Genomic DNA, 23,203 nt, shown 5'->3' with positions numbered 1-23,203 from the left:
TAACAAACAAGCCATAAGCTTGAGGAAAATGGATTTTGTAATCACCTGATGGGCAGAGTATAAGAGATGTCTTACTTTACAGGAGGGAACAGAAATACTGCAAGTAATCTGTTTCAGCCCATCCATTAGGCTCACAGCAAGTGAAACATGCTGAGAGCCAAGACCTCTGATGTGAAAATACTGAAAATGTACCAAAGAGGAGCACTGAGAACCTGTGCAGAAAACCATCACAGCCTTTCGAAGAGAAAAAAAAAGAGCATTAAGAACAGCACAGAACAAGGCAACAATGAGCCTAAGGGAGCCGCTGAGCAATCACCGGATTATGAGGCCAGCAAGTAGGGTACCAGTGGCTAACATGAAACGTTGCCATCAAACTCCACGTGTAGGTGGCTGAAGGTAAAAGAAAAAGGGAAAATTTAAGACTTCAAGGAAACCAATAACCGTATGTACCTGGAAGCACACACAATTATCACAGCTGAAGATAAAGGAAGTGTGTGAACTAGCTGAATTAGATTTATCAGAAAACTAAGAGTAGGTAAATAACCCAGACTAAGCTAACAATCAGCAATAGCAATGACAGGAGCTGCGCAGAATGCAAAACACTGCATTAAAATATCCCAGAGGATCTTCCTACACAACTGATGGACAGCGCATGCTGAAAACTTTCAGTTCATAGGAGAATGTTTGCATGAAAAGGGGAGAAACAATGAGAAGCAACCACATAACTATAGTTGTGCTTCAAGCACCCAAAAAAGAACAGGCCAGGAGAAATACACGACCTATTCAGTCAGGCTTATAAATGGAAATACGCAGCAGAGATCTGGGCACAAAGCAGTAACAGTAATGTAATGTGCTAAAGGAAGAGACACGGGAACGGGTGCCAGCAGGAGAAAGGACCTCTTTTGCTGAGTGGGCTTCAGCAGAGAACAAAGACACATACAAAAGCACTTGCAGAAGCACGGGCCAGATTTAGATCTAAGAACAGATCAATTCTTTGCATTTGGAAATCTTTGCAAAAGAAAAATCCATTTAACAGCATCCTAGACTCTTAAAATAATATTACAAGTTTTGAGAATGCACAGTCCTCCAGAAAACCATAGTTAAATTACAGGAGTTCAAGACGACACAAGATGCACGGGAATATTTCAAACAGCTCATAGGCAATGAGAACATCCACTGTTAAAAGATTTGAATAGTTTAGCAGGAAAACAGCGAAAATTTTAATATGGAGAAGTAAACATGAAAAGAGTCACAGTACACAGATGTATGTAGTTTTCCAGATGACAATAACAACACAGCACTGATGGATGCGCAGAGAATTACAAGTAAGGCACAACTGAACTGAGGACAAGCATAAGGTAAAAAAAACCCACCACAGCACCAAAACAAATACATGCATTCACTTTGAGACAAAGGACAGAAAAATTAAAAACCTAAGGCAAAGCCAGTGCTAAGTGGGGGGGAAAAAAAAAAAAGTCTTGCTTATATTGAAGACAACAAATACCAACACAGACATAAAAGGAAAAAACCCACCAAACACACCAGCATTCAGAAAAACTGCAGTATGTATAAGGTTGAGTAAATTTAGAAAAGGCAGCTCTTATGTCTGTGCTTGCCCATCAACCAAAGTTCCACTGTGTGAGAAATACTGACAAACACAGGCTCAGCACCCAATTGAACTCCGGGCTTGGGGTGGATACCAAGCAATTCAGAGCAAGATTTTGCAATAATGAAACAGAAAATGAAGAACAGGATGACTACAGTCATTCTTGGGACCTACACTAAGGCGTTACCCAGAAAGGACACTGTACCTACTGCTGCACCACAGAAGATGAGAAGGAGCAACATTAAAAAAAAAAAAAAAAAAGGAAAAATGAAGATAGGCAAGAGAGAGAAAGTGATCAGCAAGGCGAAATCAAATAGCTTGAGAAAGAACTGCATGGTTGATATTAGCATAATACAAGCAGTGAGAAGACGTGCTCTCTAGGCACCTAACGGAGAGGAGCAACCCCGCAGTGCCGCGGCGCTGCGAGGAAGGTGCCGCCGCCGCCTGCCCCGGTACACCCCAGGTAGGCACCCGCATTTGGTAGCTCGCCCCACGTCTTCGCATCTTCTGTGTAAGAGAGAGAAAACTTACTCTGCAGAAGTATTTTTACATTGAGAGGGGCAAACAGTTTTCAGGATTCCGTCTCTTTACACAAATGGAACAATACCTAAGGTTTCAACAAAATCCTCCGAGCTCCCGAGAGCTCCGGGAGCGGCACGGCACCGTGCCCCTGCACACCGAGCCCCAGCCCGCCCCAACCGGCCGTGCCAAAGCCCTTGTTTTGCAAGTCATACAAGTACCGGGGGCACCGAGCGGCACCGGTGCAAGCTGCCGCGGCTCACGGCCGGCGCAGCGGCGGGCCAGGGCTGCCCGGCTCCAGCGGACCCCCCTTCCATTCAAGTTTTGCCGCTTTCTTTTTTGCGAGCTCCTGATTCCACACCGAGCCCGGCTCCCGGCAGCTCCGGGGCCTCCGCGCAGCACCGGGAGTGCCAGCACACAGCCGGGCGCACGGCGAGCGGGGCCGGAGCGGGGCCGCCCGCCTTCCCTCGGCGGCTGCCCCCCGCGGGGGGCAGGGGGACCTTAGCGAGGCTGCCCACTCCCCTGGAAGCCGAACGAAGCGCCCGCACAAAGCAGGGGCGCCCAGGGGGGCGCGGGCCGCTGCCTCAGCCGGCTGGCCCGGCCCCGAAGCCCGGCGGCCTCCCGGCCCCCGCCCCGGCCAGGACCCTGTCCCGGCGGCGGCGGCACAGCGCGGCTCCCGCTCAGGCGGCGGGCGGGATGCGGGTGAGCGCGGGGCCCTCATTAACCAAGGGCTGGCCCCCGGATCCCCCGCCGCCACGGGAGCCCGGCCGGCCACTGCCCCCTTCCCCTCTGCGCCGATGCCCGCTTCGCCTCAGCCCCGCGGCGCCCGCCCCGCCGCCGCTGACCCGAGGGGAGGGCAGAGCGGAACGCACCCCGCCCCAGCTCACCTCAGCCCCGCCGGGAGCTCTGCGGGGCCCGCGTCCCCCAGCCCAACGGCACCACTCCTTTGTGCCGCGGCGGCGCACGGCGGAAAGATGGAGGCCACACACGACCCGGCCCCGCCCCGCCCCGCCCGGCCCCGCCCCCCGCCGTCTCCCGGGCGACCCGCCCCGCCCCGCTCCTGGCCTCGGCCCCGCCCCGGGGCCCGCTCTTCGCCCAATCGAGGCGCTGGGCCGCGTGGACGTCACCTGTCAGCCGACCCTCCTGAGCGCCCTCTGCCTTCTGCAAGAGCAGCGCGGATTGGCTATCGGGGGGGAGGGGCTGCCTAAGGAAGAACTCACTCGGTTGGCTCTTGCTGGCGGAAGGAGTGGGGCGACCGGCGGCGGTGAGCGAATCGGGGCGGGCCGGCGGGGGGTATCAATGGCGGCGCTCTGAGCCGGGCTGCGCCTTTCGCTCTGGCGGGCCGGCGGCCGCGGTACGTGCTGGCGGTGGCGGCCCGAGTCCCAGGAGGCGGCAGTGTCTGAAGCGGGAGCTGGGGGCTCTGTGAGCGCGGCGGGAGAAGAGGCCGTGGCCGCGCTGCGGGGCCTTTCGAGCGGAGGGGTGACAAGGGCCGGGCCCGGGCCCTGTGAGCACGGCGGACCGGGCCGGGGGGGCCGCTCCCACCGCGAGCAGGCGGGGGGCGGGTAGGAAGGGGAGGTAGCGGCGAGGGCTTTGGCGGGGCTGGCAGCAGGCCCCGGCCTGGCGCGCCCAGCCCTGCGCCCGGGAGGCTGAGCCGCCCCTCGGGCACCCTCCGGCGCGGCTCCAGGCCCGGCGCACGGCGATCCGTTTGCTGTGGCGCGGTGGGGGAGCGCTGCCCCGGTGGATGCGGGGGCTGAGCGCGCTGGAGGCTGCACCGGTAGCCCAGGCATCGTCTCGGCTCAAGGACTGTTCGGCCTGGGTAGTGGCAGGGGCCGTGGAGGTTTTGTGGTCCTGGCAATGTTGCTCGCTGGTAGTATCGAAAGGTGCAGTTTACAGCTGCGACACAAACTCCTGCGTTTACGGTGACAGCTTATCACTGGCTAGGCTGCAGTCACCGGGCAGGGGACAGCTGCCAAACACCTGCGTTTGGTCTGGTCTGGAAGATTTTGTGTGTGTTTCGGATGGGTGAGGGCAAAGAATACAGTGAGATTAACAATTTTATAAGTACAAGTCAACATAAACGTGATACTGCTTGAGTTTTAATTTTTTCCCCACAACTTTTTGCCCCAGGATGTGGTTGTCAGTAGTTACTTGCTGGAATGTGTTTGATCAGACGCTACTTTCCAGGTTTGCAGTGAAAATACTGTAGCTGTATGTCAAGTCATAAACCTTAATCTCCTTCAAGTATCTTAAAATATAGTCTTAGGTGAACTGGCTGATCCAGAAGGCAGGTGGTTTACTCTTGCAGGCTTTAGTCCCAGGTGATACTGTGCCCTTGCTGAATCCCTCTCGTTTTGTTTTTACGACTTTCTCTCACCATTGTATCGGAACCTTTCGTTTCTGATTGATGTTGAGGTGATGTAAGTGGAGTACCAGGTTATCTGGTTTATACAGCACTTGGGTAGGAAAGCTGGTCTTGTGATAAGGACCTGCATTCAGGAGGGAGATTCAGTTTTCATTCTTTTCTATAGGTGTCCAGCTTGAGCCACCTTCAGAAATTACACTCAAAGAGCAGGTGTTCCATGCTTTCTGGAAAGTGCACTTGTCTTAGCGTGGATTTTTGTTAGATATTAATAAAGAAACAAAAGAAAGAAAAGTGAAAAGAAAAAGAGAAGATCACTAATCCTTGGTCTGTCCTTCCCTTCCCCAGCTCTTAAGAGAATCCTTTTGTCTTGTCTTCTTGTGACAATTCCCACCTTAAGCACTCATCCTGCTATTACAAATATTTAGCCAGTGCTCTAACCTGTATTTCTCCTGAGACCTCAATTTGTCATTTGTATTGTAAACAATACCTCACAAAAGTATCAGTTTTTGTAACAATTTCAGGACTCTGCTTCCTGCAAGAGTGGTTCCTTGTGGTACAAGTGAAGAATGATAAATAGGTTCCTTCTGTTATTTGGGTTATTGCATCCCCCCCTCCCTAGAAGGGTAAGTGTTCTGGGTTCCCTTCCACTGCTGAAATGCAGGCTGGGTGAGACCCTAAATGGGTAATACTTGGCAGTATTGGCAGTGCAGGGGCAATCGTCTGTAGTCCTTGAGGTTCTTGCTGAAGTTATACCAGGGAAATAAGAAGAAACTAGAGAAGACTGAGGTTAGCATGACTTTAAATGAACAGCTGTGCTTACGTTGTACTTACATACAGAGGCTTGATGTAAGAAACAAAAATAGGCATTAATGCTGCATTCTGTAGTACAGAGCTGGTAGAATAAATCTTGAAAGGAGCCAATTAAGATTTGCAGAAGCAGTTTGTTTCATCCTGGGCTTACAGGTATCAAGACCATGAGTTTCCTTCTTGCAATGACTCCTTGGAGCATCTCCACCCTGCACCTAGTATTGAAATAGGGCCCTGGCCAGTATTCAGGATCTCTTGAAGCAGAGGCAAGTGTACTGTGTCAGAAGGGGCTAATCTCACCCCGGTTTAGCCCAAGGGATTCCCTCTTTCACTCGCTTCTTGAACTCTCTGTAACCCTGACGGGGCTGTCCAAGCCTAGCACTCCCCAGAGCTGCAAAGAGGTGCAGAATGCTTTTGAAGATTAGAGAGATTAGTTGCTAATTTCTGAAGTCTCACTGTGAATGACTTAGAAATACAGGTATTCAAATCACTGAAAACAGGAAAACTTGAGTTTTCACAGAATGGATGAAAGGAACTTGGGTAAAGTGAGGGCAGAGTGTCAAATCCTTTCTCTGGAACAGAAGGTTGTAAGAACTGACATCAAAGGATGTAGGTGTAGGTGTGGTTTATTAATATTTTTTCATATATTTATGTAAGTAAGATAAATCCAAAGTGTGGTGGGGAAAATTCCATTAAAATACGACTTTTAGAAAAGCAACCTGAGGCAGAAAACTGTCAGGGAGAACATATTATGAAAAAGAGTAAAGAAGGTGGTGCTATTTGTCTTAGCAGTTATGCAGTGAGTAGGTATCTCAAGCTATGCTTGCTACGTAGTAGTCTTTGGAGAACTGAAGTTTCTATGAATGCAGTGGGTCTGTTTTTCAGGATGTGTAGTAATGTCTCATGCACTGACAAGTGAAATCAAGTCCCTGATGTCTTTCATATTGTGCTTTTAGGACAGGCTGTTCCACAATGGATGGGGGAGATGGTACTGCTGACCTTGTGATTAACAAGAGGTTTGTGTCTGAATCAGAGCTAGAGGAGCGACGAAAGAGAAGGCAGGAGGAATGGGAAAAGGTCCGAAAACCTGAGGATCCAGAAGGTATGAGGTAGACTTTAATAATTATAGGAAAGAGACCGGAGAATGTTTCACTTTCATGTAAAACAGAAATAAAAGATAATAGCTTGTATTATACAATTGCAAAAGGTTTTTATGTGAAGGAGCTAAGAGCTGTTGGTGATTTAGTATTTCTGACATATGGTCTCATTTCCTGATTTACTCCTTCCTTTCAGAATGCCCAGAGGAGGCATATGACCCACGTTCGTTGTATGAAAGACTTCAGGAACAGAGAGAAAAGAAGCAGCAGGAGTTTGAGGAGCAATTTAAATTCAGTAAGCATCAGCAGTTACTATTTTGAACTGAAACCCAGCAAAGTGCATGTTGTGTGCAACAGCTGTATACAACATCTGACTAAAGGAGATACCTGTGTGTCTTGTCTGCCTCTCTGAGAGAGAAACAGAGGCTTTAGAAAAGTGTTACTGAAATCTTGTGTTTATCAAGGATGGTAGATTTTCCTGCAGGTAATACTGTTCTGGGCACCAAGGCAGCACTCCACGTATGCAAAACACAGAAGTTGCCTACAGTTGTGAAGCTGCATCCCTGTAAAGTGTGGAATACTAGGCTTAGTTTGCACGTTGCATTAAAAAAAACCCTGATACCAATCCATGGAAAAGTGGATGTGTAACCTGGTTTTGTGACTCTGGAACTCATGCTTTAACACAAGACCATTCCATTTGAATCGATAAAAAGAAATCCTGTTCCAGCAGCTGTTACATTTCCAAGCTTTAGTTAGTTGACACAAAAGTGATTTGAGGCTCAAAGATTACTATTTGGAAAAAGTAGAGATGCAGGAGCTGATTCTTCAAAAAGTAGATGTTTAACTCTGCTAATGAAATGGAAATCTAATTTCTACTGATGTTTGAATTTCTGGTTTTATACAAAAATCCTTTGCATTGTATCACCTGTATATGTGCTGCTGAGTGCAAAGATGATAATGAGAACCAGAAAGTTATTAGTCAACCATTTTGGGAAAAAGTGAGCTATGAGCTCTATCTAAAGAGAAGTGAGGATGATACTGTGGGACTCCATTTTAAGGTGGGTTCTGATCGATTTTGGTTCTTTAGCTGGAAGCCTTACCCTCAAACTATTGTGTTCTTTAAGCTCCAGTTTGCTGAAGTGGATTCTGTCTAGAATTTCTCTTGTATTTGTGACGCATCAAAGCTATGTTTTACCTGTAACTATGGCACCATCTCTGAGCTCTGTTAGACAACACTTCCTGCCCCTGCAGGTGCTGTCGAGTACATGATTGATTATCTTGATTGTCTTTCCTGTTTTGTAGTAGATGCTTTTAGAATCATTCCTGTAGCCAAATGTCTTTGGGAGAAGGTAAGTGGGATTCACTGACTAAAGATCAATGTTGGGTGGACTGTGGACCACTTAGTTTACTTCATCAGAGTTCAGCTCGATTTGGCCACTGGTGACAAGGTTTGTCCCCTAATATGCTTGAATTTGCCTTAAAAGTTTCGTAAGTATTTTTCCTATCCATGGTAATTTTTGAGGAATAAAAACGAGTCCAGTGCACTGTCATTCTGATAAGTCAGGATTGATGATGGGACTTGGGAGGGGAAACACTTTAATGCTGAAGAATTGTGTTCACATAAACACACAAATTTAGTTTCTCTGAACCTTTTGTGTATATAAAAACCAGTATATGGACCAGCAGTTCTTCTTTCTGCTAGGTTATTCAGCACTGCAAGAATGTCTTCCTTTTCAAAGTAAAGTAATTTTAGTAGACTGTTACAGCATTTAAAATGAAAAATTATTCTAGTATTCTCAAAAATGCAACTTTAAAAATTTTATTTCTGAACGATTATGTTCAGCAAAACAGGGATAAGTGGAAGTTAGTTCCTGTCTCTTAAATTTCTCTTGCATTTTTGGTGGTGAAAAGTGGGAAGAATTCTTTCCAGCTGGAGACTTTTGAGTTTACTTCAGTAAACTTTTGATCCAAATCATCTCTGGTGATGTGACTAAGCAATTCTCATCCAAATAGCCACCAGAAAACTGACTGCTATCAGCCTGGATTGGAAGGGCTTCTAATAACCCATCTAAATGATTTTTTTTCCCTTGCCCAGTTATATTAGATCTGCAAGGACTTTCCTTTCATTTAGGGAACCTGTAAGCCAAGTACTGGAATAAGAAGCATCCGTGAGTGAGGGTAACTGGGAAGTAAACTACTGCTTTTAAGGAGCCCTTGCAGAATAACAGATCCTGCTAGCGTGGGGAACAAAACCTACTGCAGACGATTTAGTAGAGAATCTCAATAATGTCAGCTATAAGGATCACTATGGCTGCTTCTCTTAGTCCGCAGATCAGGCAGGCAGAAAATTAAATTAATGCATGTCACTTCAAAAAATAGTTACACTACTTTTGCTGTTTGAAGGGGCCCTCAGCAGTAGTAGTGAGTGCTACTAGTTACCATTTAAAGATTTATGAATGAGCTCTGTGTTCTTAGAGTTGGAAAGAGTAGGGATCAGCCTTTAAAAAGGAACCTCAAATAATACGTGATTCCTAGAGCTTTTCTGTCAAAGGCAGAAGCTTGCCGATTATCAGTGTAAATGGATTTCTTAGCTTGCTATTAAAGTGAGAAGAACTGGACTGTGTGGGTGAAGATTAAAAAAAGTATGGCAACCTCATGTAAAAGCCTAAAAAATCCTCTTATGGAATTAATCTCTAATGAAGCCTAAAGGTGATGTTTGGGTTAAGGTTTCTGAGGATAACTACAAATAGCAAGAGTTGGTTTTTCTAAAAAATATTTTTATTACCTTTCTAACTAAACCATTAGATTGAGAGATGTTGAACATTTGCAGAACAGAAAATAAAAGACTTCCTACTACACTTTTTTTTTCTTTTTTCTGAAATAGATGTTAATTTTGGTGAGTTACTAATTGTTCAAGAAAATGTACTTCCTATTTTGAGGCAAGATTTATTCAGAGAAGTAATGTGGTTTTTTCCAGTTGTTGAATGGTTTAAGAACAGATTCTAAGGAAACAGGCTTAAACATGGTGTCTGAAACCAAACCAACAAATAATGTCATTGCATAGTGTGGTTATTCCTTGTTTTGTGTAACCTGTTCCAAATGGTGTTTCAGAACTGCAGAAAGGCTGCTTGTGTGAGGACTTGGTTGATTTTCCTTAATTATACATCATTTCATGGCTACCTATGGATTGTGCCTTACTTTTGCTCTAGCAATAGTATTGTGTTCAAACTGTGTTAGTTTGTTGTAGTTTGTGTGCCTGAGTGTGTAAGAGTTTCAGCTTGTTAGCATCCAGTATCACTAACTGGGAAGTATTTTTATTCCTTAGTTCTAGAATCCAGCAGATAGCTTGTGGAGTTTGCTGTGTACCCTTTTGTCAGCACAACAGCATAACTGCTGGAGTACCCAATTCACTCAGCCACACAGGACTCTACTCCCTGTATTCCCAGGGACTTTGTGCAAATTGTTCTACCTTGGCAGTATTAAGAAATGCCATATGCGAGATGTGGACGCTTACATACATTTATGAGGCAATTTGAGATCATTGGAAAATGTTCTAAGAGAGGGCCAAGTAACACAAAACAAATGGCTGCTCCCAAAGTGGTTTTAGTTTATCAGTATGCATTCTTTTCATTTTTTCAGAAAATATGGTAAGAGGCTTAGATGAAGATGAGACGCATTTCCTTGATGAGGTTTCTCGGCAGCAAGAGCTACTAGAAAAGCAACGAAGAGAAGAAGAGCTGAAAGAACTAAACGAATACAGAATATCCTTTGCATTAAAAGGGCTGGCAGTTATATTGAGGAGGATAAGAGACTGGCTGTAGTTCTATTCTGTCATTGACGTTCTTTCTATAAAACTGGTTTACAGAACATGTACAATGATATATTTTTAAATTTTAATGTTTTCATTGTAGCTTGGGTCTCCCACTGCAATTTTTTTATATTTCCGCCCCCAGGCCCCACATGCCATCGGTACTTTTCTTTCCATCTTCCCCTCCGCATTGTTTGGGATTTGGGATATAGGATGCTTTCTCTCTCTAATCAGTGCCAGTCAAGGGAGGTTGGAATGTTTTGAGGATTTCTGTGCTAAGCTAAATGTTTTTTTGAGGTTTACTGAATCTGTGGAGAACCTCATGGTTTCTTTGCCTTCTAATGAAAACCATTGCTTTTAAGTCGTTGGTGAACAAAACACAAGTTCTCAAGGATACTTTAGTGTAAATGAGGACGTGACCAAAACCAGTCAGCAAATAAAGCTGAATGGTGCCAGTGCTACGAAGATCTGCATTACTTTGTATTAGTTAATGATTTACAACTTAGAGCGTCTGCTCTGTGAAGAGCATCTTAAGTTACCTTGGTAATGTGTTTATGAAAAAGCAATACTGGCACTTTACTTCAAAAATAGGCTGTACTTGGTTGATGGATGTGGAACATTTTTTTGATTTGTTGGATCTAATAATGGGATGTTCATGGGATATATTTAGTTTCGGTGGTGGTTGCTTGCGGGTCTGGCTGATGCAGAGATGTGCGGTATAAGATTATGCTGTGGAAGCAGCTGACAGCTCTAGTTAGGTCACATACATCTGGGATGAACCATACCAGCCCAGAGGGAATCTTATGTTGTCTTCAATTAGCCACATAACACACTGATCCCTGAATTCAGTGAGCAGGGCCTGTTCAAGGCATGCGGGCCATCTAACCTCAGTCTTTGCAGTCCTACTAATATCACCTGGCTCTGTATCTGAAGTCTTGCTGAAAATTAAACCGTAGAATTTCTTCCTGATGAGGTGGAAGGAGGGAGGATATTTTATAGTTGCTTCATCTCGTGAGAAACTGGAGTTTTGCCCATTCCATTTCCTTTCTTTTATTTTTTTTTTTTTATTTAACCATAATATTTCAAGCAACCTCAGACCAACTTGCAAAATGACTCATCTTTGTTTGAAATTTTTGGTGATATTCCTTTACAATGCAAAAGTTGGTTTTGCATCGGCAGGTTGTTACTGATGGTTTATCACTACAGTGACAAAAACCAGTGGGTACTGGGTAGATATTCTGGATCTATAGATACCATTCAAGCGCTCTTCCAAACTCATAAGAGGAATGTCGACCCAGCAGGTTTTGTTATTTGGTCTTTTTCTTGGTATAATATCCAACTTAAGTTACCCAGAAGCATTAATTTAATGGTAATACCTGTGTCAATATTCGCGTACAGAGCTTTTTTTGCTTCCCCTTCTTTTTTTTTTTTTTTTTTGCTTCCCCTTCTTTTTTTTTTTTTGGCTTCCCCTTCTTCATTTATTAGGTTGAACAATCATGAAGTCCTGTATCTTAATGATAAACATGCCTGGGAATATTTTAATGTGCTCTCGAGCGTAAGAAATTCATGTGCATGGATGCATAGGAATTTTACTTCCTCCTACATAAACAGCTAGGGGCTTTTGTTCCTTACCCTATCCAGCTCCACTGGTCTGACAGTGTTTAAGGATTTACAGGTATTTTTTAAGCCAGTTCCAAGAAGTCTGTTGGAGGGCAACACCCTCCTCTCTTAAATCCTATGTAGATGTCAGAAAAGCCCCCCTCCAAGAAGCAGGCTTTACTGTAGGACAGTTTTTTTTTAATGCAGGTGATATATAAGATTGAGAGGTTTATTTCTAATGTAGTCTTCCTGAGAGGGGACCCTTCTTGACTAGGTATAGTATTACATTTGCTAATGGCAACAGTACATACAAAATCTGTTAAAAACGTGCTGTGTCTCTGGTAGTTGAGGAGTGTTAAAGAATGGCATCCCAGATGGAAATGAAAAGCCTGTAATTTGGTATCTTAAAATAAAAAATTTTGGGTTCATCAGCCAGGCTTGGGTAGTCCTGTGTTAGAATATAACAAGGTAGCGAACCCAAACGGGGAAGTTGAACGCTGCAGTGTGTGAAAGCATGTGGTGTGATGTCAAACTGTGTTCGACACAAGCAGCTTTCAGATTGCTTCCGATAGCCACAGGATGGCACTCCTGTGCCAGCCTAAAAGAGAGAGACTTGAACCGTCTGGGTTTGGCTAAGACTTTCAGTTGAGGTAGGGAGCAGTCTGGGTTACTGCTGCATCCTTAGGAAAATCAAATAAGGAATGGCATCTAGGTGCTCCTAACTGTAAAGTGATTGGAGACTTGGAGTGTGTCACTTCGGAGGAAGGCCTGAGGTTTTGATTTGCAGGTGTTCCATGAGGAATAAACCCCCCTGACTCCAAATACATGTCCCATCAATGTGAAATTCACAATCCAATATTCGTCTGTAGTAACTGGGCATGTGTGAAACCCCAGCTCGTGGAGCAGATCCACCTTATCAGTAGAACTGTAGTCAGTGAAGAAACTGGTAGAAAGCTAGATTTAGGGTTATAAACAAATACCCTTTTAAATTAGGTTGATTTGTCTTTGCTATTGCAGTTTAAAAGTTTTGCAGAAGCTTTTTTGACTTACTGGCACCTCATGAGCATACAGGATCTTTGACAGACCTTACTTCATCAGATACAACTGGTCGTTAGCTGTTGACAGGACTAGATCCTGCCACAGGAGACCTGTTTAGTGTGTGTGCAGAGTGAGTGTGCCTTAATAACAGACCAAGCTGCTTCTTATTCTGTCTGAGAACCTGCTTAAGCTTCTCCACCTCATTATAGGCTTCAGCTGCATCCCACCTTGCTAACACTGTTTTAAGCTACTTAGTTTTTCTGTGCAGTTGCAGTCTTTTTGGATGAATCTTGGACCACATGCACACTTAATCAGATCTGTCTCCTTCCTCTTGGGGCTGGTGTTTAAATTGGCCTTGTGGTCCTTACAGAGAGATGAGCTGAGAAGTTAGAGTGATAAATACCAAACCAGAAAATTGAACTGTTTTGCTTTGGTAGGCTGAAGTCTGCTGGGCTCAGCAAAAGGAGGGTTTGAGGAGTTCGTGAGCTCACATATTGCTGCTTAGTTTTTTTGGTAAGGATTAGGGCTTGAAGCAGCAAATATTAATTGCAAATGTGTTGATCTGCATAAAAGGGGGAAGTACTGCATGCCTCCTTTTTTTTCTTTTGTTTTTTTTCCCCAGCCTGACCTTTTAGCTTTTGTAAGACCTTTAGGAAAAGGGAGGATGATGGATATGTTTATGAGTGCTGGATGTGTTGCGTACTGCACCTTTCTGGCTTTGGAAAAGCAGTTGCTAGTCTGCTGCCTGGATATCTTTACAGAGAGAGCTCAAATTGATACTGGTGAGAGCTCCGAACCCAGAGCATGAAGTCTTTTCTGTCTTGGCCGAAGGTGTCAGCTAAGTGTCATTACAAATTAGTTTATTTTGTTAGAATACGTGAATGAAGTTCAGTCGATGCTGTCAGCAGAGCTGGCTAAATATATCAGAGAGGAAGTGTCTGTTCTCCCCATTCCTTCCTGGTTGATCCTTAACCCTTAATTCACAGCACTCTCAAAGTGGGAGTCAGTATGGACCCAAAGAAGGAAACGGAGAAGAAATTGTCCATGAAGTCAGTGGAAAACAAGAACAAATTCTCTCAGGCAAAGCTGTTGGCAGGAGCTGTGAAACACAGAAGGTTAGTTTCACACCTCTATAAATTCATGAGGAACGGAACCCAGTTAGCAGTGTAAAGGGAGGCAGGCCAAAACTGCCTCCAGAGAGTGAGGTGTGAACCTTAGCCCTAAAGAAAAAAGGGGGGAGGTATAAGAAAAGACCAGCGTTGTTTCTATAGGCTCTCACAAACTGTGGGAAAAACATGAAGCAGTTCAAATAGATAAGTGTGTGTAAAGAAGTGGGTAGGCTCTTCATTCTAGACTGCCAGGCTTGGGCAATCCTGCTTGGGGATCTAGAGGGAATCTATTTTACATCTCTATTTGTAGATATCGGTGTCGCCTCACTCATGTAATTTTACTAAGGTTTGCATAATTTATCAGCCAATTTTACCTGTGTCTAAAATGGGTTGTTTTAATTGCTGCTGGGGGCAACACAGGGGAGACACAGGTTACAAGAGATGTTTGTGTACCAAGCAAACTTCCCTTGTTCCTCGCTCATCTGCACTGATATATCAACACTCTTTCCATCCCAGGGAGATGGCAGCTGGTTTGTGATCTGTTTGCTGTTTTGATCTTGGCCTGCAAACACGGCTGCTGGTGTGCTACAGGTTATGGAGAAACTAGGCATGTGGGACCAAGACTTATTTCCCACCGATGAGTCATCTAATACTTAAGATGATTACTGACATCTCAAAATTCAGTCAGTGTTTTTGAATCTGTCCCAGAGAACAAGAGATTATTTTAGAAGCTTCTTTTGTAGGGTGATGTTTAGCTCCCAGTACAGCAGTAATTGCGTGTCTGAAAACTGAAGTAAGCACTTCCTCCACCTAATGTGTGTGGGGTTGGGTAGTTGTTTGGGTTTTTGGAAGGCAGAGAAGAAAAATGCTGAACTGATAACAAGCAGCCAACAATTTTTTTTTTTCTTGTAACTACTAGTACTTAGCCCAGTAGGATGTAGAGAAGGAGCTGGCATGTGCTTAATGGCACATCTAAAGTCTGCAGATGGCATCTATTTGAAGAGAGCATCTTAACTGACATGTCAGTGCCATCACAGTCTTGCTTTGCAGTCTTCTATTTTTGCCATCTTATCTTTTATTGCAAACTGGCCAAAATCAAGTGTAGCGTGAGCTCAACATCTGCTCTCTGAGCTTTGTAGTTCCTGTAAAGGATGTATTACTATTAAAACCTCCCCACACAGAATAACCTTTCTGTACTGTGTGTTCTTATGGGAACAGAAAAGAGTTAATGCATAATAATGCTCATACTTCATTGCTTTGGTTCATCACAGCTGAGGCTGGGAAGCATTTGTTTATGTGGATGGCTTAGGATTAGGAACACGCAAGAGGGGGAAAAGAAACTGGGCAGTGACAAGGAAAGGCTGTAGAAGCTCTGAAGACTCAGAAGTCCACGTAACGCTCCTTTCCCCCAACACCACTTTGGACCCAAAAAGGACCCCTGTCTTTTTGAGGTCAGACACTGCAGGGGTGTGTGAATTGCTGCAAAACCTATTGGGCTTCTTACTGGGTGCAAGATTCCTAGATGTTTTAGAACAGGCTCTTCAGGTGCTTGAAGGAGGGGAAGGAAACCCTGCAAGGGAAAACACACGGATGTTGCACCAGCAAGCGTGGTAATCATCCACACATGCAAGCCTGTGGTCCCGTGGGTGGCTGGAGCTCAGGTAGTTCTTCCTGATCTCCTGTGGGGTACTTCCAGATGAACAGGCAGCTCTGTGTTGCTGTGCAAGAGGTCTGATGTGGATTCCCAGTGGTGTGTTTCAGTTTCCTGAGGTCAGCAGGTGATACTTGCAGTGTAGGTGTTGATTCTTTCTAGGATCCTGCATGGTCCCCAAGGAGCCCCAGTTAACAGCAGTTAGAAGCGGCGATGGTCATCAGGGGATCCTGCTGGCATTTGCTGTAGCATTTGAGGCAAAGATGTGACTTCAGCTCCATGGTAATTAAGTGGTTGCTTATGAGGAACAAGACACTTTTTTATTTTTTCCACAGTTCAGATGGTGGTAACAGTGTGAAGAGGTTGAAACTAGATACTGATCACGATGAAAAGAATCAAGGTATGCCCTGATTTTTGCATGTGGGAAGCTGTCTGTCTCTCACCTGAACAGCAATGGACTTGATGTTAAATCTGATAGAGGATTTGCTTTTCTGCTCCTTCATTATGCAAGACAGCACAGACTGCAATTGGCAAGTTTTCTCTTAAAGGAGTAGAAATGGTAACTATAGATGCTGACAGGCTTCATGGAAAGTAGGGCTGGAGGGAACCTCTACAGGTCATCAGTCTCTCCCCTGCCTAAACCATTCCTGACAGATATTTGTCTAAGCTGCTCTTAAATCTCCACAGATAGAGGCTGTGCACTCTCCTTAGGCCATTTATTCTAATGCTTAACTGATTTTACCCTTAAAGGGTTTTACCTGATAACTAATAGGAGTCTCCTTAGCTACATTTCAAGCCTAATGGTTTGTTCAGTTGACAGGAGACATGGAGATCATCTCCTTCCTTTTCACAGCAGCATTTAGTTTATTTGTATACATCCACTATTAGCTTTTCATGCTATGAAGTGATCTTGTCCATCCTGAAACCAATTTGTTTCAGAAAATTATGGGGAACTAGAAGAAAAATTAAATTGCATTTCAGTCTTAGCTGTCAGGGCTGCGATTGACTTGCTGTCAGGATACTCTGACACAAATAGGGTGAGCTGTGATTGTGTAATGACAACCCAAGGCGCTTCCTGAATCTCCTTCTGTTCAGTAAACTTTCAGAGCACTGGAAATAATTAATTAGAGGTGGAAGATAGAAGATGTTGACTAGTAGAATGATGGAATAAAACTTTTCCCCAACGAGGCTGTTATATTGCAAAAAAAGTACTCAATTACACAAAGCAGATTTAGTGGGTTTGGTACTTGACAAGCATCAAACTGACAACTTTAGAATAAATATCTGTTATGTCAGCATAGAGCTGGGCTTAAACTAGCGATGAGAAAAAAATAAATAAATCCCCTGAGGTAGCAAGTCCTTCCTGTCGGAATAGCTTTATTGCAGCATAAAGCTGCCTTATGCTTTAATTAAATCCTGCAATCGTCTGCTGCTTGTGTGGCAATAGCAGGTGAATGACATGCAGCAGTTCCTGGGTTGATTAAAAGCCCTTTCTTGTGCTCTCGATTTTGACTGAGGTACCTCTCTTTCAGAAAAACCATCCTGTGTTCCCCTGGGGAGCAGCTCAGTGGGAGGCTCCACAGTCCACTGTCCCTCAGCAGCCGTGTGCATCGGGATCCTGCCTGGCCTGGGCGCCTACTCAGGAAGCAGTGATTCCGAGTCCAGCTCGGATAGCGAAGGCACCATTAATTCCACTGGAAAGATTGTCTCTTCTGTCTTTCGTAGCAACAGTTTCTTTGATGGTCCATAATTAAATTGCTCCGTGTGTAATGTAGTGCAGAGTATCTTCCAAAGCCCTGATGGATGCTCGATGCATCTTTCTGCCCCAAATATAATCTTTCTAGCTAACCTCTCAACTTTAATACACTCAGATACTCCTAAAATAACTCATTATATCTTCCCCCGTCCCGTCCCCCCCTTTCCATTTCTGGGGTGCATACTGAGCCCGGAGGAAAGGCTGCCATCCTAAACCAGAAGGCACAGCTAGTAATGTAATGAAGGTCTGAGGGTACAGAGGAGAGAGCTTTTACCTTTTAAAATTCTTATGGAAATAAAGCATTCTGGTGATCTAAGAAGTTTATACAAGACTAACAGGCAAAAAATACTCACTTGAAGCAGTGAAGTCTTGTAGAAACAGCCATGTGTTCTGTTTTAAAATGTCATTTTTATTCTGTATTTGAGAAATGGGGGCAGAACAAAAATGAAGCAGATGGGGAAGTGTAGATTGCCATGACACTGTAAAGAAGTTTTAGTGTTAAATGATTAAAGACATTCTGAATGCATTTTTTTTTTTATCTCGGCTTGTGCCATTCATAATTGTTCCTATTCCATTAAGCAATTTCTGTTCTATCCAACCAGCCCCTTCCTCAAACTGCCACCTAGGAGAAGTGCAAGCCAGCCTCCTACAAATGCAGAGACGGTGATGGAAAACTTGTTCTGAGTGAGTTCAGAGGAGCTGCAGTTGGCTGTTCTGCTCAGAGGCAATTGCTTCCACACCGGCGCTTGACAAGTCATTCAGCTTTTCTGCAGTGGTGTCCTGAAGGCATGTATCCACAGTGGGGGGGACTCCCCAGTTCAAGCGTATCTCTTTGTGCACAAGCTGGAGAGCTCCACTGTTCTTTGCAGTTGGTGGCTTTTGAATTTATGTTGGATTTAAGAAGCCTGCATGGGCGTGTTTATAGGTGGTGCGAGCCAGGTGTGGGTGAGAAGTAGGCTGTGGAAGCCGAGGGCCCACCCTTCTCACCTCTGCATGCGAACAGCACTGGTGGGAGGTTGGTGGGCTGGCACCGCTCAGCTCAGCTGCTCAGAGGTGGAAGTGTCTGTGTGGCGGTCCCTCCCAGCAGTCCTGCTCTACCCACTATGATGTGTAGGTGCTTCTGAGAAAACAGCTGATCCGCGTGTACCAAAGGGCAAGTTACCTGAACGTGACGCGAAGCAACTTGTAAGAGAAGAACTGGGACACAAGCAGTGAAAGCTGAAGGTCTTTAGCAGGATTCGTGGCTTAGCCTGACTGTTGAACCATGAGGAGGAAACAAGGAGAGTTACATTCACAATGAAGCTGTCCTCAGCCGAGCACCGTTTCTGTTTGAACAGTGCTCTTCTGCCATCAGATCTTTGCAAACATACTGCAATTCCTCCCCTGTTCTGGGCTGCCTGGCACATCTTGTGTTGGCTCCAGGGTTGCTCTAGCTGCTGTAATTGTGGCACTTTCAGGTGGGAAAATAGTAAGATCTCTTTCTGCCTCCCTAATGCTTTGCTTTTGATGACTTTCATCGTAGTTATGGAACAAAATGGAAGTGATGCACAAAAAAGTGCCTGTTTTTCTTGAAAGCTGCATTTGCGAGAGCCTTGAGAAGTTGGTGTGAGAGATGTAGGTGTCCTTCCCTGGCATCAAGCTAGATCAATAATCTGTCTGTAGTCGCAGTAGCCTGGCCATTTTCCTGAGCGATACTTTGCACAGCTACAGGCAGAATGGCTGATTTAGACAAATTTGTAGTGGGAGTTGCCGGCCAGTTGTGGCAGTCATGGTGGTGGTGGTCCATGGGAGCTGCAGGTGAGATCAGGGTGGGGTGATGGTGGTTATGTTGCACCATGCAAGGTCAGGGGGAGCCATAATTCAGTAACAGCAGGCATGAGAGCTCCCTGCTCTACACTTTTTTTTCTTTTTTTCCTTTGTTCCCAGAAGAGCAGGGATAGGGTGCTTGTGTGAGCTAAAGGCGTTCCCCAAGCCTTTGAGTCTGAGTCACCTCTGCTGTTCTCATGGCCTGGGCTGTGTAAACAAACTGCAGAGCTGGCCTAGCTCATCACTCCATCCTTCGGTCCCACTTACCTTCTTACAGTCAGAAGCCATCTGATGTTACTTGAGTGCACTGAGACATGTGCTGGGACGTGAAGAGTGCAAGGGATGGAGGATAAATCAGACTTTCTGGAAACGGCAGCTGTGGCAGTAACCTTGCCCTGAGGCCAGCATGCTGGAGAAGAACGGCTGGCTCCAGCAGCTCTGTCATTCAGTGGTGGATTTAGATTTATTTTTTTGTTTTAATTTTTTTTAAGAAAAAAGCCATGACTGCATAGTGTGTGCTTCATCCCCTCCCCAGGGACAGCTTCATAAACTGCTTGTTGTCAGTGCTAGTTGTTAAAACTTAAAAGAGGTGTTAAAAATGACAAACCCCCACAAACACTCTACTAGCAGAAGAGCTTACGAGCTAGTGCAGCTGCATGTGAGGTTCTCTTATGGAAAGAAAAAAACCCATTTTTTTTCCAGCCACAGACTTTGATCTGGAAACCGAGCTGCATACAGCGTTACTTTTAAACTAGCCACCCTTTAAAGGCTGCCGCTTCATTTGGAAGAGGGTGGTGGTGTTCGGCCTTTTCCCCTTCCAGGGGGCTTTGCAAGGCACATATTTCGCAGAGCAGTCCCACCTCTCCCAAGGGATGGGGTGTCACCCAGCGCCATGCTCAGAGGTGGCCTGGGGCCTCACTGCCAGCTTTGGCTCCATGCTTTGGCCAAGCTGCGGGACCACACAGGGCAGCCTGTGTGCTGGTGACACGGTGGCAGCAGCAAGAACCGTGCATTTGGTAGCAGTGGCTGGTGGCAGTGAGCACAGCACGTGCACGCAGGTGTCTCTGGGCTTCATAGAGACACCAACCTCTGGCCGTGAGCGCTTTTGCAAAGGGGAAGAGGGAGGTCAGGTCTGATTGGGTTCGGAGTAAGCCTGGTGATCCCTGCAGCAAATTTACCTTTCTACCTGCCAGCTTCAGAAGACCTTAATCTAGTTAACAGCAGAAGAAAGCAGCAATTAGTGCTGAAGGTAACACATTGCTGATGAGCGGCTCAAAGGAGCTGCTGGAGAGCAGGATTTTGTTACCCAGCCCCTCTTCTCGCAGGCACCAGGGAGCTTCTGTTACTCAGGCTTGGGAAAATGTTTAGCAATGAAGCAGCAGCAGCGAACCATGGAGCTCCCTTTGCCAGTTTGCTGCGGGATCACCGGGGTTTTCCCGAGCACCGCACGCAGCAGCCCCCTGCCCTTGGCTCCAGCTGGTGCCGAGAGCTGAGCAGGGAGCGCAGGGATGCTGCCCTCCCTGGGAGATCCACGCACACTCCTGCCTTCAGTGAATCGCCCTCTGTCACGCAGCCGGGAGCTGATCCTGGGGCATGGTCCGCCGGGGTGGTGACCTTCCCATCTAGGAGGCCCTTGTTTTAAATGTCCAAGTTTCTTTATTAACCTGAGTATAACAAATATAACATGTACACAGTATAAAAATGAACATACAGGTACAACACAGATACATGAACTATACAATGACCAGTTCGTTGAATGATAATAAGATACTAAGCGCTGCATTGCTTGGAAAAAGCAAGTTTGATTGTAAAAATCGTATCCTGTTCCACTGAAATTATACAAAGTACATTCAATACTGAAAAATGACCCAACAGAGCAGGACCAGGGCATGGCCTGGCCGCTTAGTGTTACCTCAGGCTGGAACTGTACAAAATGAATCCAGACGCTTCTCTGGGACAAGTTTTAAGGACTTAGTCGTTAAATTAAGAAGTACAAAGTGTTTCAGAGAGGGTAGTCTCCTCTTAGAAGCATGTGGAACGTGCTTTTGGTAGGACCAACAGGCTTCGGCAACATGCAGAGGGCACAGCCTGGCACAGCTCTACGCGGGCTCCGTGTTGATGGGCGGCAGGTTTTGGTGCTTGAAGTACTGCACGACTTGCTGGGGCAGCTCTGCCAGCACAGCTTTGGCCAGGGTCTCCTTGGGGGCCTGCAGGCGAAAGGGAACAAACACTGGCCTAAGAACGGCCATAGGGGACCGACAGCCAACGTGGCTGGGCTGTCCCCAGCTCCAGACTGTGGCATTTCATTTAATACCCTCTAGAGTCCACTGGCAGCCAGCATTTTATACACCTGGGATTATTATATTCTATACTACACCTTCCCTCCAGGACGTAATTTACTGGTAGGGAGGAATAAAACATTCTTGGTAGGTTAGAAAAACCAGGTATTGAGTAACAGGCAGTGAAATGGACAGACTCTGATTAGCTGTGAAAAGAGGGAAGATAACAAGCACAGGCTGATTTTCTGCATCCTCTGGCAATCTGTGCCAGCAACAGCATCTGGCCCAGGGCTGACTCCTGGCTGGGCACGATGGGCAGGGACCTGCCTCTCATTTTGTCTTGGGTTTTTTTTTTTCTTTTTCTTCTTTTTCCTCTCTCTTCCCTCCACCCCCCCCCCCCCCCCCCTTTTTTTTTTTCTTCCATTCAGCAACGTTTTTTCCAACACACATGCATGGGTCGGGCAGTGGGCAGCACAATCCATCCCGCAGAGGGGACGTGCAGGGCCCGTGCTGGCATTAGCCCTTTTTACGGTGCCAGGAAGGGACTGGTGGGACCCCCAGGGCCAAGGCCATTCAGCATTAAGCCCTCGGCACATCACGGGTGCCAGATGAGGCCCAAGTAGGAGACACCAGCGTGGGACCACCACTGAGCCCAGCACCACCCCAGCTTGCTGCGGGAGCTCAGACCCTGTGGTAATTAACTGGTGTTTGCTCCCACCTGCCTGGCAATGGCAGGGTGGCGGAGATGGGGGGATGCTCAGGTGGAGCAGCGCTATGGAGATACGGAGCGCTGCTGCCCCTGCTCGCAGCGCTGATGTGCCCGGTCCGTGCCAGCCCGTCACTGAGGAAGGTGGACTTTAGGGCCAGGGTAAGGCAGGCAGGTGCCAGCCCTCTACCTCCTGCCTCAGTCTGCCTCTGCTGGAGTTGCTCCACTTCCATTTCTGCCTGTGACCCCCTCCCCGCTGCCCACACTCACATTGCGGAAATCCCGGAAGGGCACAAACTGGACAATGTCGCGCACGGCCTCCTCGCCGGTGTAGGAGCGCAGCACCCGGCTGTCCCCATCCAGGAACTCCATGGCGGCGAAGTCAGCGTTGCCCACCCCGACGATGATGATGGACATGGGCAGCTTGGATGCCTGCACCACGGCGTGTCTCGTCTCATCCATGTCGCTGATCACCCCATCCGTGATGATGAGGAGGATGAAGTATTGCTGCGGAGGGGAGGACGGAGGGTCAGACCCAGTGGGATGCCGGTGCACCCTCACACCAGAGCCAGCGCTGGCAAGGTGTGAGCAGCCGGGATGCTTGGCATGTTGGGGGGAGGCAGGTCCCCTGGGGGGGAGCGCAAGGTTCACTGCTTCCCAGGACAGCCAGCACCACCCCCTTTAGCAGCACCCAGGAATTTCAGGTGCTCCTGTTCCCCTTGTTTTTTTGAAAGATCATAACCAAACAACAAGGCAACTCCCACGCCAAAACATTTTGCTGAATTACTGATTTACTGTACTGAGTAACAGGAAAAAAACCCAACCAGCCTGTGCAGAGCTTGTGTGTCACAGCCAGGAGTATGGGGCCAGGACACAAGCCCAGCTGGGAGATGAAATCTCCAGGGGGACACATTTCAGGGCAGTCCCCATTAACACGGCCCTGTGCCAATGGGGAGCAGCTCCTGCATCCCAGCACCGGGCTGCAGGGCAGGGGGGGCTGTCCCATGCTCAGGGCTTGTCCATCTCCCATACAAAGCTGTGGGTCTCAGAGGCACTGAGG

The 23,203-nt window shown here is 46.4% G+C and overlaps 3 protein-coding genes across 8 annotated transcripts in view; 1 reads left to right on the top strand and 2 right to left on the bottom strand.

Annotated features, from left to right (window-relative positions):
• The window catches only part of RSPRY1 (ring finger and SPRY domain containing 1), a 39,152-nt gene extending 36,026 nt beyond the window's left edge, over positions 1–3,126 (bottom strand). Inside the window, exon 1 of one of the 2 annotated variants that reach the window (XM_040615677.1) lies at positions 3,013–3,126. The gene's annotated coding sequence lies outside the window, so the exon portion shown is untranslated. The remainder of the gene's footprint in view (positions 1–3,012) is intronic. The other variant, XM_040615676.1, reaches the window with a different exon arrangement.
• Positions 3,127–3,325: 199 nt separating this feature from the next.
• On the top strand, positions 3,326–17,878 carry PSME3IP1 (proteasome activator subunit 3 interacting protein 1). 2 transcript variants are annotated; one of them, XM_040615737.1, is made up of 7 exons: positions 3,326–3,389; positions 6,251–6,396; positions 6,588–6,686; positions 10,031–10,152; positions 13,821–13,951; positions 15,932–15,996; positions 17,129–17,878. In XM_040615737.1, the coding sequence occupies exons 2-7, from the start codon at positions 6,267–6,269 to the stop codon at positions 17,344–17,346; spliced, it is 765 nt and encodes a 254-aa protein (XP_040471671.1). In that variant the 5' UTR covers positions 3,326–3,389; positions 6,251–6,266; the 3' UTR covers positions 17,347–17,878. The 2 variants fall into 2 exon arrangements, with proteins under 2 accessions (XP_040471671.1, XP_040471672.1); XM_040615738.1 differs by having other exon boundaries at positions 3,378–3,479.
• Positions 17,879–17,987: 109 nt separating this feature from the next.
• CPNE2 (copine 2) overlaps positions 17,988–23,203 on the bottom strand; it is a 59,841-nt gene continuing 54,625 nt past the window's right edge. For all 4 annotated transcript variants that reach the window (XM_040615681.1, XM_040615683.1, XM_040615682.1 and 1 more), the window contains 2 exons: positions 22,414–22,650; positions 17,988–21,365 (listed from right to left, as the gene is read on the bottom strand). In XM_040615681.1, coding sequence (XP_040471615.1) covers positions 21,258–21,365; positions 22,414–22,650 — 345 coding nt within the window. In that variant the 3' untranslated portion in view covers positions 17,988–21,257. The remainder of the gene's footprint in view (positions 21,366–22,413; positions 22,651–23,203) is intronic.

Source organism: Falco naumanni, chromosome 15 (assembly GCF_017639655.2).
Source record: "Falco naumanni isolate bFalNau1 chromosome 15, bFalNau1.pat, whole genome shotgun sequence".
Classification (NCBI taxonomy): domain Eukaryota; kingdom Metazoa; phylum Chordata; class Aves; order Falconiformes; family Falconidae; genus Falco; species Falco naumanni.
Note: the sequence above shows the minus strand (reverse complement) of the source record. Positions and strands in the feature narration are given on the sequence as shown.

What these genes read in the sequence shown, in the direction of transcription:
- PSME3IP1 (XM_040615737.1), top strand. Translation starts at nt 6,267, where the DNA reads ATGGATGGGGGAGATGGTACTGCTGACCTTGTGATTAACAAGAGGTTT. An exon ending in AAAACCTGAGGATCCAGAAG is followed by an intron (nt 6,397 to 6,587) that starts GTATGAGGTAGA and finishes CCTTCCTTTCAG; the next exon opens with AATGCCCAGAGGAGGCATAT. An exon ending in TCACGATGAAAAGAATCAAG is followed by an intron (nt 15,997 to 17,128) that starts GTATGCCCTGAT and finishes CCTCTCTTTCAG; the next exon opens with AAAAACCATCCTGTGTTCCC.